Below are 16,306 nucleotides of genomic sequence, written 5' to 3'. Positions count from 1 at the left end.
ATTGTGAAGTGGAAGGAAAATGATAAAAGGTTTTCAACATTTTTTACAAATATCTGAAAAGTGCAGCATTCATTTGTATTCAGCCCCCTTTACTCTGATACCACTAACTAAAATGTAGTTGAACCAATTGCCTTCAGTCACGTAATTAGTAAATCAAGTCCACCTGTGTGTGATTTCATCTCAGTATAAATACAGCTGTTCTGTGAAGCCCTCGGAGGTTTGTTAGAGAACCTTAGTGAACAAACAGCATAATGCAGGCCAAGGAACACACCAGACAGGTCAGAGATGAAGTTGTGGAGAAGTTTAAAGCAGGGTTAGGTTATAAAAAAAAATATCCCAACCTTTGAACATCTCACGGCGCACTGTTGAATCCATCATATGAAAATGGAAACCATATGGCACAACTGCAAACCTACCAAGACATGGCAGTTTGCAGTTTTGCAGACATGGCCTGTTTGCAGTTTGCCAGAAGCCACATGGCTGATACAGCAAACGTGGTAGAAGGTGCTCTAGTCAGATGAGACCAAAATTTTACTTTTTGGCCTAAAGAAAATCGCTATGTGTGTCAGAAAACTAACACTGCACATCACCCTGAACACACCATCTCCACCGTGAAACATGGTGGTGGCAGCATCATGTTGTGGGGATGCTTTTCTTCAGCAGGGACAGGGAAGCTGGTCAGAGTTGATGGGAAGATGGATGGAGCCAAATACAGGCAGTCTTAGAAGAAAGCCTGTTAGAGTCTGCAAAAAACTGCAGACTGGGGCAGAGGATTACCTTCCAGCAGGACAATGACAATAAACATACAGCCAGAGCTACAATGGAATGGTTTAGATCAAAGCATATTCATGTGTTAGAATGGCCCAGTCCAGACATACCCAAAAAGACCTGCAGTGGTAATTGCAGAGAGAGGTCGTTCTACAAAGTATTGACCCAAAGGGGGCTGAATACAAATGCACGCCACACTTTTCAGATATTTATTTGTAAAAAAAAAAATTGAAAAACATTTATCATTTTCCTTCAACTTCACAATTCTGTTCCACTTCATGTTGGTCTATAACCTAAAATTCCAATATAATATATTTACCTTTTTGGTTGTAACATGACAAAATGTGGAACATTTCAAAGGGTATGGATACTTTTAAGGCACTGTAGTGGTTGGTAGATCTAAATAAGGTCATATAGTCAGAATGTGATGAGCTTTATAGCTTGATATCTGCTAGTTTACAAAATGACTATATTTGTTTAAAGTTTTTTTTTTTTTTGTGTTTTTTTGTTAAAGGGACAAGATGCTCCTGTATTAACATCCATAAATGAAGAAACTCTCCACACAACTGCTTCCTCAGAGAATTCTACAGATGAGGTATTGTGGTATGCTGTTTATTCTAAATACACTAATTAAGTAATCTAATAAATTATTACAACTCGAACTACAAATGTGCTTTTGTGTTTTGTATTGTGCTAGTAAGATGACACTGGAACTGATTAGTGGTGTCTCCCTGCTCAGAACTCCATTTTAACAACTCCCAACAAAAGGCTTCAAGGCTACCACGGTTTACAGCGGACGTGCTTTCTGTGACATAACAAAGCCTGACCTCCCAAAACATATTTACTCCAATTATTTTTCTTTGCCGAAACAGTGACCTAAAGAGGAACTATGGGCCGAATAAAACCTAACATATATCATACCATCTGTTACTAGCATTCTTTGTTTTTCTCTTACGTCCTCCGACAGTCGCCGCCTCCTCTAAGTCATCACTATTGGGTATTGTCCACCTATCCGTAGGAATAGCTAGGCATATAGACTTGGTCAAAAGACAAAAGGCATTAGCATATACACACCCACGGGGGCTGTCCCATCTGGTCAATACCCCCCCGCATCGCCACTCCCAACTCAGTTTTAGTTTGCCTAGCTCAGGAATAGTCAGGCTACCTTGTGCTGGGGCTTCAGTCTCAGCCTTCCTAAATCTTTTATTTGATTTTCTTTTTAAATGTCAGTTTTTTTTCTCTCACTTTACTAGCTGTTTATTTTGTCAGCTTTAGTGTTAGTTTATTCTTCGGATGAAGATGGATCATGCGGTGCTGGGATTCGGACTGGCCGCCCTGGTTCTCCAGGGCACAGAGGGTCAGATGGACCCCCAGCCCACCATCGAGCGTTTAGCTATGGTTCGCCCTGGCATTAAGAACGACCCATCCCTGTTCGCTGCAGGGATGCAGCCGTGAGGTGGCTACCTCACAGGACTTGTCTGCGGTACTGCAGCGTCATGTCCCTGGCTCACGGCACTCCCTGTCAGATGAGGACAGAGGTTTATCCGTGCATAGAGGCTCCCCCACGCCATCGGGTACAGGTAAGTGCCTTTCTGTGTGGGGCCTCTGCCTGGGGTGGCAGTCTGTGTTGCTGTGTGTCCCCATGTCTGTGCCTGTGTGACTCCCTGTGCGATCCCTGCAGGGTTCGCTGTATGCAGATCTGGATGTTTGCCGGGGGTCCCTGTCCCTGTGTCACCTTAGGTGCATGTTTGGGGGTACAGACTTGTGTGTTGGGCGGCGACCGCTGCGGGGGTACAATCGCGCCGTCCGCCATGTTTTTACTATGCACACATGTATAGCCCCTCTGGGGCGAGTATACAGCTCATTTTGGCGCCATCCGCCGCCATTTTGTGGGCGGTGGAACGATCGGTTCGGCCGCATGTCGGCGGCCATCTTGGCGTAGCCTCCTATGCATCCCTATGGGGCAGCCATTTTCCCTGGGGTCTGGCTTATAGCCAGCCCCCTCCAGCAGCATTTCCTTTTCCTCTCAGGCAGCAAGGACACAGGTAGCAACGATCTGCGGGCTCTGCAGTTTATCTCTCTGTCTTCCTCTGTATACTGCTTCTGGCTCAGTTTCTTTCTCCTTTTGGGGGTCTTCATAGCTGTGACAGTAGCGGTGGGCTGCGCACTCCGCAGCGCTATTTAAGGGGACAGTACACTACTTTTTTGCACTGTAGTTTGTCATTGTCTTGAGCCGTGGATTCTCAGGAAAGCAAGTTTCCTCCAGCTTTAGTGGGGGGCCCCAGTTCTCCTGTGGCCCCGCTGCGACCTAATCTGGCTGCTGTGGTTGCGACTTTAGTGGCAAATATGGAAATGCTGATGTCTGAACGAGCTGCGAGAAAACGGCCCAGGCTGTCTCTCTCTTCTGATTCAGATGGGAAAATGGATGCTGCTGCTGCTGCGAGCGTGCCCTTTTCAGGGTCCCGCTCATCCTTAGACCCCCCCGGGGTCTGAGGGGGAGGCTGAGGTGGAGGGTGTTGATACATCCTCCCCAGGGTCACTCGAAGAACGGCCGACCATGGATGAGTTGATTATTTCGGTTAAAGATACCTTACATTTGGAGGACGAGCCCAGTCCTCCGGGAGTTGTGTCCTCTTTTGGGACGCACAGGACCCGCAAGTCTGCGCAGGTTTTTCCCTGCCCAGCTGAATTCCATTACACTGTTGATGAAATGTGGCGCACGTTAAAATGTCCATTCCTGGTACCTAGTCGGTTCAAATTGCTTTATCCTTTTGCGCCGGCTACGGAATCGCGATGGTGTGTGCCTCCACAGGTAGATCACACTGTGGCTGTGCTGAACAAAGCTACCTTGGTTCCTACTGAGGATACCCTGGCAGGGTTGTCTTGCCGCTCCCCTTACTTGATAATCCACAAGGATAAGGTGGTGTTGAGAACACCCCCGTCCTTTCTTCCCAAGGTGATCACTGAGTTCCACCTTAATGAGGAAATTGCCTTGCCTTCACTTTGTACAAAGCCTAAACATCCAAAGGAGATTGCTTTGCATTCCTTGGATGTTGTCAGGGCGATCAGGGTTTACCTGAAGTCTACGGAATCCTTTCAGAAGGCGGACTCTCTTTGTCCTTACTGAGGGACCTCGGAAGGGCATGGCTGCATCGGCAGCGACTATTGCCAAGTAGATCAGACAGACCGTTGAGCAGGCCTATGCCTTGAAGGAACGGGTTCCGCCCTTCCCTGTTAAGGCGCACTCTACCAGGTCTTTGAGTACTTCCTGGGCCTGTTGGCATCGGGCCTCGTGGCCCAGGTGTGCAAGGCGGCGACTTGGTCGTCGGTGCACACTTTTTCCAAGTTCTACAAAGTAGACGTTCAGGCATCAGCTGATGCTTCTTTTGGCCGCAAAGTTCTCAGTGCGGCAGTGCCATGATGGACCCTTGCATTTTGTCTCTGGGTCCCTGGCTGTTGGCATTTGCTTTCCTGGGCTGTTGCTCCTGTTGAGCATAGTTTTTTTCTGTTGCCCAGTTGGTTCTTACGGTACATGTAAGATTCCTTTCTCTGATGTGGGTACTGCGTTGCCTTTTCTACGGTTGCGTCTCCCACCCCTCATGTCTATTCTGCTTTGGGACATCCCAATAGTGATGACTTAGAGGAGGTGGCGACTGTCGGAGGATGTAAGAGAAAACGGAATTTTTGTAAAATCTTACCTGTAAAATTCCTTTCTCTGAGTCCTCCGACAGTCGCCGCCCCCGCCCCTCTTTTGGGGTTCTTATTACCTACTGCTATACTACCAAAACTCAGTTGGGAGTGGTGATGCAGGGGGGGTATTGACCAGATGGGACAGCCCCCGTGGGTGTGTATATGCTAATGCCTTTTGTCTTTTGACTAAGTCTATATGCCTAGCTATTCCTACGGATAGGTGGACAATACCCAATAGTGATGACTTAGAGGAGGCGGCGACTGTCGGAGGACTCAGAGAAAGGAATTTTACAGGTAAGATTTTACAAAAATTCAGTTTTTCTGTGCCCCCCAAATCAATTGTTAGTCACTTATGTAAAGGCCATTTATATCTTTTAATCCATCTAAAGCCTAGTACACACAGGCCCAATATCGGCCAGTTCAATAGAAACCAGCCGACATTCAGCCTGTGTGTATAGCAGCCAGCGCGACACAAGCTGGCCGAAATGGCTCATGACCGAAAAAGGTCTGCTAAATGACTCCTGATCAGCGCTCTCAGCCAATGGCTGATAACGCTGACAGTGTTCTGGCAGGGGGGCCATCCCCCTGTCAGAACACAAAAGCACAGAAGGGAAGATAACTGTACTAACATTGGATAGTTAGTACAGTGGCTCCTCTTGATCTATAATGGAGCATGTAGTGCTATAGGGTCAAAGTAATATGGCAGACCGAGATTACAGTGAACAAGCTGAAGTCCGTTGATCCAGTCTACTTTTCTAATTTGAATGTTACCTTCAAGAAAATCATTATTGTAATTTTCATTTAATACACATCCTAAGCTATTAAGTTACCTGAAAATCATGTTTTGTATAGCTATCACATTTTTACTTGTTTGCTCAGCCACTAGCAATATAATGCAAGTGACCTCAGTGGGAGAAGTCGCATAATTGCCCTTCTAATGAGCTAAAATGACTGAAAGTGACCATCGGTTATGTATTGGGAGTATCCCCTACTCCTAAGGCATTGGTGTGTATAATGAAGATGGTCAATAAAAAGGTGAATACAGTAGTGGGCACAAGGTTCTGTTCTGGGCTGCTTGTCCTTCCATAAGTGGTAGAAAAGCCAAAAAAGAAGAGGAGTGAAAGCAAAAAAGGGAAAGAGAGATGGTCGGGGAAGAGGCAAGGGGGGGGGGGAGAGCGTGGAAACTGGGGATGGATCCCAACAGACATAGCATTGAGGCTGGTGACTTATCTGTCAGAGAGGTCTTATAGCCTACAACCAAAGTGGGCTTAGAAGATGATGGCCGATCCAGAGTGTCCAGAACCGAGTGAATTTGGAGATGGAGTGGTTAGGAGTCACCACACTTTTTTTCATTAGGGAAGAGCCAACTCATTTTCTGCTTCACTTGGGTGATTATGGAAGTTAGTGACCTGTGAAGAAGGAAAATGTGAAAAAGACAAAATTGGATGTTTTGTAGGTTTCTGGTTTTAAATTCAGTAAAGGTTAATTCACACTATATGCCATGACAGACGTTTTACTGTATGGTACAATGTCTTTCACCACAGGGACACACAGGAAACAACAACTGTTTCCGGTGTCCCATTCACACTGCAATGCAGCCTATGGCTGCGCTAAAATACAGATATGCTGCATTTTATTGCAACGCACCATGCTGAATTGCTCGGCAATGTACAATCATGCAAAGCATCGCACTGTTGTACAAAAAAAACAAGAGTCGTGATGCAGTAATTTACTCTGGCAGCTCTTCAATGTTGTGTGAATTCACCCCCAAGCTTATTTTGTGGTTTTATGCTATTTTATTACTGTGCTCCTTTCATACTAGATACATAGAGCTCCTCAGTTTTTTTTTTTTTTTTTTTTTAGCCCGATGGGTTGAACAAAAAAAAAAACTGATGGTGTACCATGGCTTTACTTCTCACCCTAACACTTAGCTTGGCATAGAATGAAATAATTGTCTTTTGAAAACTTAGTTTTATATGTGTAAACCACATACCTGGTGTGCACTGCTGGATAAAACTATATACAATTTGAGTTTGCTAATGTTTTTCAAATACAATTTCTTTTTAATAAAAGAAGAACTTTTGGGAACTGTGGGGTTGATTTACTAAAACTGAAGAGTGCAAAATTTGATGCAGCTGTGCTTGGTAACCAGACAGCTTATAATTTCAGCTTATTCAGTTAAGTTTCAACAATAAAACCTGGGAGCTGATTGGTTTGTATGCAGAATTGAACCAGATTTTGCACTTTCCACTTTAAGTAAATCAAACCCTGTGTGTATGTAGAAGAGTTGTATGGTGGGCCTGTGGCCAAATGTCTTCAGGCTTTGTGCTTGATGTCCTCAGATCCATTAGACTATTACTTTGTAAATGTAAAGGAGATTGTGCAAAAAGACTCGCTGATCGCTGGTGCCATGCAGGTCTCCTTCAGATCTCTCAGCGTATCTGTGTGCCCAAACATCCCGGTCAGGCAGGCATATACACTGATAGGAACACATCAATAAACTACCACAGCTTTCTACGGCGCTGTGGTAGTTAATTGAGAACTACAAGGCGAGAGCTGCAAAAGAAGTCGGGGCTTGTAGTTCATTCACACACAAGAGCTGTGTGAATGAATGACACGGCCGTGTGTGCGGAGCCCAACACGGGCGCGCTGATTTTAAAAAGTGACAGCTAGTACGGAAAACTTCTTCCTGTACTGCTGCCACAGGGAGAGAGCTGCAGCATTGGGAACAAACGGGTGGCACATGTACTGTAGGTAAATGTATCCTCTAAATTTAGATAAATCTTGAATGTTTGCAGCAACTTGGTACATATCTATGTTTATGGGGTTCTCACTGATGTTACTTCCAGTTAGTATACCAGAAGTCTGGGTGTCTCAGCACTCATGTGTCACATATTCAGCCAGACCTGAAAAGGGAAGAAAACGCCCTCTATTCTGTTTGGTTGACCCAGCTGAATAGAAGTCTTCTTTCCGCTATAGGCTTTAACACACTTTTGTGAACAGTCACAGAAGCAGCCAAAGCAAGGTCTCCCGGCTATGTTTCCATAATATGTGCCTGGCACAGTCTATCTGTTACCAGATTACTTTACAGCTGCCAAGACTTTGAAGCTTTAGATCAGATGATTGGTTTGGTGAGGATTCCATATTATGTTCCATCCCTAGGTCTGTGCATTCTATCCATTAGTGTTTACTACATATATCTTGGAGAAGGTTTATAGCAGGGGTCTTCAAACTACGCCCTCCAGTTGTTTGGGAACTACAACTCCCATCATCCCTAGTCATGTCTGTGAATGTCAGAGTTTTACAATGCCTCATGGGATGTGTAGTTCCACAGCAGCTGGAGGGCCGTAGTGTGAGGATTCCTGGTTTATAGCAATGAGCAGTCGCTAGACGTACCAGTGTGTCATTTTTATGACACATGAACATTGAGTGTGGGAGACAATGCAGTTCCCTGTACCACTTGGTAAAATAAATGAAAGCCTAATGTGTCCTGGGAAAAAAAACAAGGTAAAATCTACCTGGATACACAAAGTAGTTTGCGATCATATGCACAGTTTTACTAACACGTGTCAAAGTTGCAAAATTGGGTTTGGGTGTTCAGTTTACCCTTGGTCATGAAGGGGTTAAAAAGACTTGTAAACATGCATGTGACAACACTCATTAAATGTAGGGATTGTGCTTTGAACAAGCCCTGAAAGATGGATGACAATGCTGGGAAAAATTCAGAAGCTGTTTTGCAGCTTTGACACCTGACTATAGCAAGTAGAAGTGACATTATTACTGGCAGATCGTGAGATATGTTTTTAGTTTTAGGAATGCAATCAAGCATTATAACTAAGCGAATGGATCAAGTGCAGCTGTTGTATATTTCCTAAAACTCTGGTTTTTGCTCACACTTACATTTTAAAACATTTAATGATTAGATTTAATGCATACAAAACATTAGGGTTTTTTTTTTTTGTTTCTATTTCAACAATTTGTACTTACGCTATTTCATCTTCCATCTGTCCCAACAGAAGCAAACGGACCAAATGTGTTAACTGACACTTCGTTCGACTCATGTCCATCCTGCGCTTGCTGTGTTTTCTGGTTGATCTGAAGCATGAATGGAGTCTGTCATCTCTGAACATGATCATGGCATTGGGCTTGTCAGGTCACCTGACACAGCCTCTGATTTACTGTTAACTTTCTACGAGTCTTTCTCCTCTCTATAGTCAGTATTTTGGGAGTGCATGTAAATATAGATTGTTTTCCAGATGCTGTTGTTGGAGTCTTTCTTTCCCCTTAGAAAAATGCTATTCTGTTAGAAAGCTAATGCTAATGTGTGTAGTTACTTTAGGGGCTTTTCCATGTAAATATTTGCTTTTATTCAAACATTCAGTAAGGGACATTTTATGCTATGCATAGGTGTTCCCGGGAATTAATAATGTTTAGTATTTTCTCCTAAATTTTTATTTAAGTGTTCCTTTTTTCCATTATTAAAGAAAAGTATATATTTTACAAGTAAATTAATCATGACTGCTGTTATGTGCTTGGTCTTTCAAGAAAGAAAATTGTGTATTTGCTTTGATTCATTATAGTAAAATTCACCTTTAAGTAATTACTTTATACATTTTTCACATTTTATATGCTTGCTGTTTCATTTTGTCATGCTCATATCCCATTCCTCCTTTGCTAATGCTTTCTGTACCATCCATTTGCACAATATACTGTAGGCAGTGCAGCTAGCATACTTGCTGAACAATGACATACAACTGCAGGATAAGTAACCTGGAATGTCTTATTCCAAATTGTGTTCCAATCTGACCTTACATTAAAATGCAAGGTAAACTTATTACTGTGTAGAATAATATAGATAGCTACTTATTACTGTGCCCCCTGAATAAAAACCACTAACTCAACCAAAGAATTAAAGAAAACTGCTGACATAGTCACCTGGTCTTCTGGGTTAGTTATCTTCCCTGATCTTGATTGACCAGCCTGGGATGATATAACTTGTGTTCATGTGCAGAGGAGTTAATCCCAGCTGCCACCCGAAGCGTTGAAGAATGTACACCAAGCTGGATATGCGCTGCAAAAATTGGAAGCAGGTAAGGTAGAAACTGTTTTGGCAAAGAAATACTGGGTCCCTTCTACAATGGGTATACGAGCAGAACACACTATCCTACACAGACTATGTATGTTTATATCAATATAAAAGACACACACACGCCACTACCACCCAGATCATGTATGTACATAGAACGGTATAAGAGCCATGCCCAATGCACCACACATCCCATATGCATATATATTGGTATGAGGCATGCATACTGACACACAGCCCATGTGTGTATAAATTGGCAGAAGCTACACCCGTTGCGCCACACAACCTGTGCATGTATAAACTGATAGAGAGTTTGTGCAGCTCTTGTATGTATAAATTGGTGAAAGCTGCAAACACTGCACCACACAGCCCATATTTGTAGAAATTGGTATAGAGACACATACGCTGAACCACAAAGTCTGAGTATGTACTGTATAAATCAGGATAAGAGCCAGAAGCCAGCAATCAGGCAGGCCCTTGCACTACATAGTTAAAGCTAAATCTAAAGGAAGTTGGAAAAAAAAAATTGTGTAGACTGCTTTAGGCCCCTTTCACACATACAGTCCGTTCAGTTCATCAGTTCAGTCACGTCAAATGTATCAGTTTTTCATCCATTTTTCATCAGTTTTTCATCCGTTTTTCGTCAGTTGTCATCAGTTTTTCATCCGTTTTTCGTCAGTTGTTATCCGTTTTTCATCCGTTTTTCATCAGTTGTTATCCGTTTTTCATCAGTTGTTATCCGTTTTTCATCCGTTGTCGTCCGTTTTTCATCCGTTGTCATCAGTTGACATCAGTTTTTCATCCGTTGTCATCCGTTGTCATCAGTTGACATCCGTTTTTCATCCGTTGTCATCCGTTTTTCGTCCGATCCGTTTTTTTGACGGATGAAAAATAGGGCATTCATCCGTTCAAAAAAACGGACATTGACGGAAGTGGATGAAAACGGATGTTAACTGATGATCATCAGTTGTCATCCGTTTTTACATAGAGATGCATTGATGTCCGTTTTTCATCCGTCAACGGATGGATGAAAAACGGACAAACGGACAGCATGTGTGAAAGGGGCCTTAGGCTACTCACACTTCCTCAAGCTTTCCACCTGAAAGCCCATACTGAGGTACAGATGGAAAGCTGGAGGAAGTGTCTACAGGAGCCTAACATTGCACTCGCGATCTACTGATACAGAATGGTGGCACTCTTAATACAGGAGGTGTGTTACTGGTCAGATCACTAGGAAAAAAGGATTAAAAAAGAAAATTAATGCAGCCACATCTAATGATTGGTAGGCTGCAGTGTATTGCATTTTTATTTTGGGGGTTTGAAACTGTTTTGAGGTTGTCCGTAAGAGACCAAAGAGTCATTGGGGGCTGGCAACCCTGCTTTGCATGGACCATATGCAGCAGATCTTTGGGGCGAAGGCTTGGTGTCCTCTAGCCACTTTTGACTCTACAAAACTTTACCAGCTCTTCCCTTTGTGTGTCCTCTCACCTCCCTTGTGAGCAGAGGAGGATTCAGGAGCTGGAGAAGGGACTTGTAGCACTACTCACAGGGTGAGGTGAACAATATTGCAGAATGTAAGGGCTACATAACACTCTGCAAGGCTCAAAACATGATATATCAATAAATGCTATATACAGTGCTTTGCGAAAGTATTAGGCCCCCTTGCACTTTTCGACCTTTTGCCACATTTCAGGCTTCAAACATAAAGATATAAAACTGTAATTTTTTGTGAAGAATCAACAAGTGGGACACAATCATGAAGTGGAACGAAATTTATTGGATATTTCAAACTTTTTTAACAAAAAACAAAAAAATTGGGCGTGCACAATTATTCAGCCCCCTTAAGTTAATACTTTGAAGCACCACCTTTGCTGCGATTACAGTTGTAAGTCGCTTGGGTTATGTCTCTATCAGTTTTGCACATCGAGAGACTGAAATTTTTGCCCATTCCTCCTCGCAAAACAGCTCGAGCTCAGATGAGGTTGGATGGAGAGTGTTTGTGAACAGCAGTTTTCAGTTCTTTTCGCAGATTCTCGATTGGATTCAGGTCTGGACTTTGACTTGGCCATTCTAACACCTGGATATGTTTATTTGTGAACCATTCCATTGTAGATTTTGCTTTATGTTTTGGATCATTGTCTTGTTGGAAGACAAATCTCCGTCCCAGTCTCAGGTCTTTTGCAGACTCCATCGGGTCTTCTTCCAGAATGGTCCTGTATTTGTCTTCATCCATCTTCCCATAAATTTTAACCCTCTTCCCTGTCCCTGCTGAAGAAAAGCAGGTCCAAACCATGATGCTGCCACCACCATGTTTGACAGTGGGGATTGTGTGTTCAGGGTGATGAACTGTGTTGCTTTTACGCCAAACATAACGTTTTGCATTGTTGACAAAAAGTTTGATTTTGGTTTCATCTGACCAGAGCACCTTCTTCCACATGTTTGGTGTGTCTCCCAGGTGGCTTGTGGCAAACTTTAAATAACACTTTTTATGGATATCTTTAAGAAATGGCTTTCTTCTTGCCACTCTTCCATAAAGGCCAGATTTGTGCAGTATATGACTGATTGTTGTCCTATGGACAGAGTCTCCCACCTCAGCTGTAGATCTCTACAGTTCATCCAGAGTGATCATGGGCCTCTTGGCTGCATCTCTGATCAGTCTTCTCCTTGTATGAGCTGAAAGTTTAGAGGGACGGCCAGGTCTTCGTAGATTTGCAGTGGTCTGATACTCCTTCCATTTCAATATTATCGCTTGCACAGTGCTCCTTGGGATGTTTAAAGCTTGGGAAATCTTTTTGTATCCAAATCTGGCTTTAAACTTCTCCACAACTGTATATCGGACCTGCCTGGTGTGTTCCTTGTTCTTCATGATGCTCTCTGCGCTTTAAACGGACCTCTGAGACTATCACTGTGCAGGTGCATTTATACAGAGACTTGATTACACACAGGTGGATTCTATTTATCATCATTAGTCATTTAGGTCAACATTGGATCACTGAGAGAGTTTGCTGCACTGAAAGTAAAGGGGCTGAATAATTTTGCACGCCCAATTTTTCCATTTTTTATTTGTTAACAAAGTTTGAAATATTCAATAAATTTCGTTCCACTTCATGATTGTGTCCCACTTGTTGTTGATTCTTCACAAAAAATTACAGTTTTATATCTTTGTTTTGAAGCCTGAAATGTGGCAAAAGTCGAAAAGTTCAAGGGGGTTGAATACTTTTGCAAGGCACTGTATACATAATAGGATACATAATACACAGGATGTGACCTCTATACTCTGTGGTTTCTCAAAGATTGGGCTTTGATGCAGCTGATCATTTTTTAGAACAGGATGCTTGATGGCCGGGTAATCAGAGTATATGCTACAGCTTTTAGATCTTTATATGAGTCATAATTATTTTTGTTTTAGTGGAAATTATTATTTTCAAAATAGGGGGGTGGTCCTGGGGCCTAAATTTTTTCCCAGCATGGCCAATCTATTTTTGGCTAAGTTGGAGGAAGATGCTGTCGCTACTTATCGTAGACCTTCGCTACTAATGTGGAGGAGGTATATAGATGATATCCTTCTCCTATGGGATAGGGATTTACATGCTTTGGATTCCTACATGCAGGATCTTAAAGGATAAGTTTGCCTTTACGTAACATGTTACATCCATATTTAGGGTGACAGTCTGCAAGAGCCCTGCATCGCACCTGCAATCTGCTGATCGTGGGTGCAATGCTTTGCAGGTTCCTAGTAAAAAAAAAAAAAAAATAACGAAAGCACATTTCTTTGTCTTCCACTCTGTTTTATTATGAAAAAAAAAAGTTAAAATTCAAAGGTTTCATTGTACAAAAGGGTCACACAGGCCAGTCAAAATACAGCTTAAATACAATGTCAGTATGAACTTTAGCATAATGAAAAACAAACGCATAGACACTCGAAGAGTAAACAAGCAAGTAAAAACTAGAATAGCCCAAGTAAACACAGAAAAAAAAAAGGGGCATCATCCCACCCTGTTGACCTTACACTAACATAAAGCAAAAAAACGGGGACTAGCTACAACCATCAGAGCGTACAACTCAAAGATCTAAAGGAAGAGAAGGAAAAAGATAATGGAAAGTATGAGGTGGGGGGCACAATGGAAGAAGACTGAACCACAGGTACCAAAGAGGGAAAAAGACGTCAAAATAGAAAAAGAAGCAGAGGCCCAGAAGAGAAACCTGCAATACCATCTTGAATCAGGAGGTCCTGAGCAGAATAAATAGAAAAAAAAAAGAAAACTCCTACAGATCAAACTTAACATAACTCGCTCATGGCTCCCATACCTTCCTAAACTGAGGCACAGAGTCATTAAGCTTAATTGACAGGTGCTCATTGAGCATAATCCAGGAAACTTTGCGCCTGAACATAGCAATATGAACTGAGGGACACTTCCAGGATCGAGCTATGGCAAGTTTGGCAGCCAATAACATAAAAAAGATCAACCTTTGTGTGGAACGAGAACTGTCATCAACCTTTTTCTTTAATAGAACTATGAATGCACATTTTTTTTTACCTGAAAAAAGATGTGCATTTATTTTTTTATTTTTTTTTTTACAAAGGTGAACTTTATTGACAATTTGTTTTAGCTAGCCACAAAGAAGTCATTTTTTTTTAGACTTGAAAATATCTGTGGAGGATGGGTGTATTTAGACAACTACTTCTTTTAATGACAAAGAAATATGTTTAAATAAGTTGTCCCTACCCTCCATGGCTTGCTTCGCTTCCCAAAATAGTTTTTTTTTCATCTGATTGCATTTGATCAGAGATTTTTTTTACAACAAGCTCAGACATTGCTAATTAAATTTCTTGAGAAGGGCTATGATGCAAATGTACTGTAAAGGACAATAAAGAAAGTTCAGCAGGATGATCGTGAATTATTGCTGACGACTAACAATAGGTCAGCATCTTACTCTGATAAATCTAATTGGTCAATGGTTACCATTTATTCCATATACCATTATATGGTTAAGAACATCTTTAAAGGGTAAGTACACTTTTGAAACAAAATAATAAATGCACATTTTTTTGCAGGTACAAAAATGTGCATTTATTATTTTTTTTTTGCAGGAGCCTGGAAGGCATTGCACCATCGATCAGCAGATGGCTGATGCCATGCAGGTCTCCTAAACACTGTCAGTGTATGGATTTACCCGTACATTCCATATGCTTAAGATACTCCCTGACAGAAAGACTCAATGAAATACCACAGTGCTCCACAGCGCCATGGTAGTTCATTGAGAACTACAAGCCGACAGCCACTATGTTGGAGCTTGTAGTTCATTCAGACACACAGAGCTATGTGTCTGAATGATGCAGCCGTGTGGGGTTAAATCCCAATTGCAGCAAAAAAAAAAAAAAAATACACCCTTGCAGTGCAACCTCCTGTACTGCAGGGCAGTGGCGGTCAAGTCCATAAGGGGCGCCGCCCCTCTAGCCTGCACAATTGCTCCATGTGTGTGGCCATGCATCCCCTCACAAGCACGTGACCAGAGCCTGAGGCCCCAATTGGCCTGTTTTATGTTGTTATCGGGGCACAGAGCACTGCGCCCCAAACCCTTCCACCTTGTGATACCAGCAAATCAACACTTGTCATCTGCTTACGGTTTTCTGCCCCGGCCAATCAGGACAGGAGGCCGAAGACCCAGAACCCTGAAAGAAGACCGGGTCAACACAAAAGCTGTGGCGCTGAGCACCAGGTGAGCCATAACCGCTGGGGGGGCTCTGCTCGTAGGGTGAGTGCGGACCTGAAGGGGCCTGCCCATGCCCCTCCAAAATCTTCCAGCACCAGCCTTCACTGCTGCATAGGTTAAATGCTCATTTAGTCTAGAGGCAGAGAATTAAGGTAAAACGACTTAAGCTGGTACACATTCCTGCATCCACAGACAAGATTCCTACATCCACACATGAGAGGTGGATGCAGAAATCCTCTTAGCTGATTGCTGATAAAACAAGGATTTTCCAGTAGTCTCTGTCGGTGGGAATTCCACACAGCTTACGCCTTTCCCCCAATCCCAGTCATCTTCAAGATTCTGCAGAAACTCAGGACGGAGAGAGAAGGGATTGTGGCAGTCATTCCTTTCTGGTCGAAGAGGCCGTGGTTTCCCCTACTGTTACCATTGAGTCTTCGAGACCCGGTACCTTTGCCCGACAGGCCCGATATCCTATCTCAGGGTCCCGTGTTACATCCCTGTCCAGCACAGCTGCACCTGATGGCCTGGTCCTTGAGAGGGAAATTGGAGGCCCTAGGTTGCCCAGCTAGAGCTGTGGCTACACTTCTAAATGCCAGACACCCTAGTACTAACAAGGTCTATGAGAGAATCTGGTCCAGGTTCACGGAATATGTGGCCAATATAGCTGGCTCCTTTATCGACCCTAAGATTCAAGATGTTCTTGGCTTCCTTCAGTTAGGTCTAGAATTACCTTTGACAGTGAGCTCTGTCCGAGTCCAGGTCTCGGCCATCTCCGCCTTTACGGGTACTGCCTGGGCCAAGCATCCCCTTATTTGCCAGTTCTTCAGAGGGGCTACGAGACTTGGACCTCCTAGAAAACCTAGGTTCCCAAAGTGGGACCTCCCGTTGGTCTTAGATTTTCTCTCACTGACTAACTTGGAACAAGGAGATCCGCTCTTTATCAAGAATCTCTCTCTGAAAACTGCATTTCTGGTTGCTATTGCATCAGCCAAACGGTTGTCGGAGATCAGCGCTCTAGGATGTAAGGAACCATTCTTGTTGTTCTTT

General features: G+C 43.1%; 1 protein-coding gene across 2 annotated transcripts in view; it reads left to right on the top strand.

The window, feature by feature from the left end:
* ZSWIM9 (zinc finger SWIM-type containing 9) overlaps nucleotides 1-8,966 on the top strand; it is a 50,944-nt gene extending 41,978 nt beyond the window's left edge. For both annotated transcript variants that reach the window (XM_082273436.1, XM_082273435.1), the window contains exons 8-9: nucleotides 1,283-1,363; nucleotides 8,475-8,966. In XM_082273436.1, coding sequence (XP_082129562.1) covers nucleotides 1,283-1,363; nucleotides 8,475-8,498 — 105 coding nt within the window. In that variant the 3' untranslated portion in view covers nucleotides 8,499-8,966. The remainder of the gene's footprint in view (nucleotides 1-1,282; nucleotides 1,364-8,474) is intronic.
* The last annotated feature ends 7,340 nt before the right edge of the window (nucleotides 8,967-16,306 follow it).

Source organism: Pelophylax lessonae (assembly GCF_965119305.1).
Source record: "Pelophylax lessonae genome assembly, chromosome: 12".
Lineage (NCBI taxonomy): Eukaryota > Metazoa > Chordata > Amphibia > Anura > Ranidae > Pelophylax > Pelophylax lessonae.
This window is presented reverse-complemented; position numbering and strand designations above follow the sequence as displayed.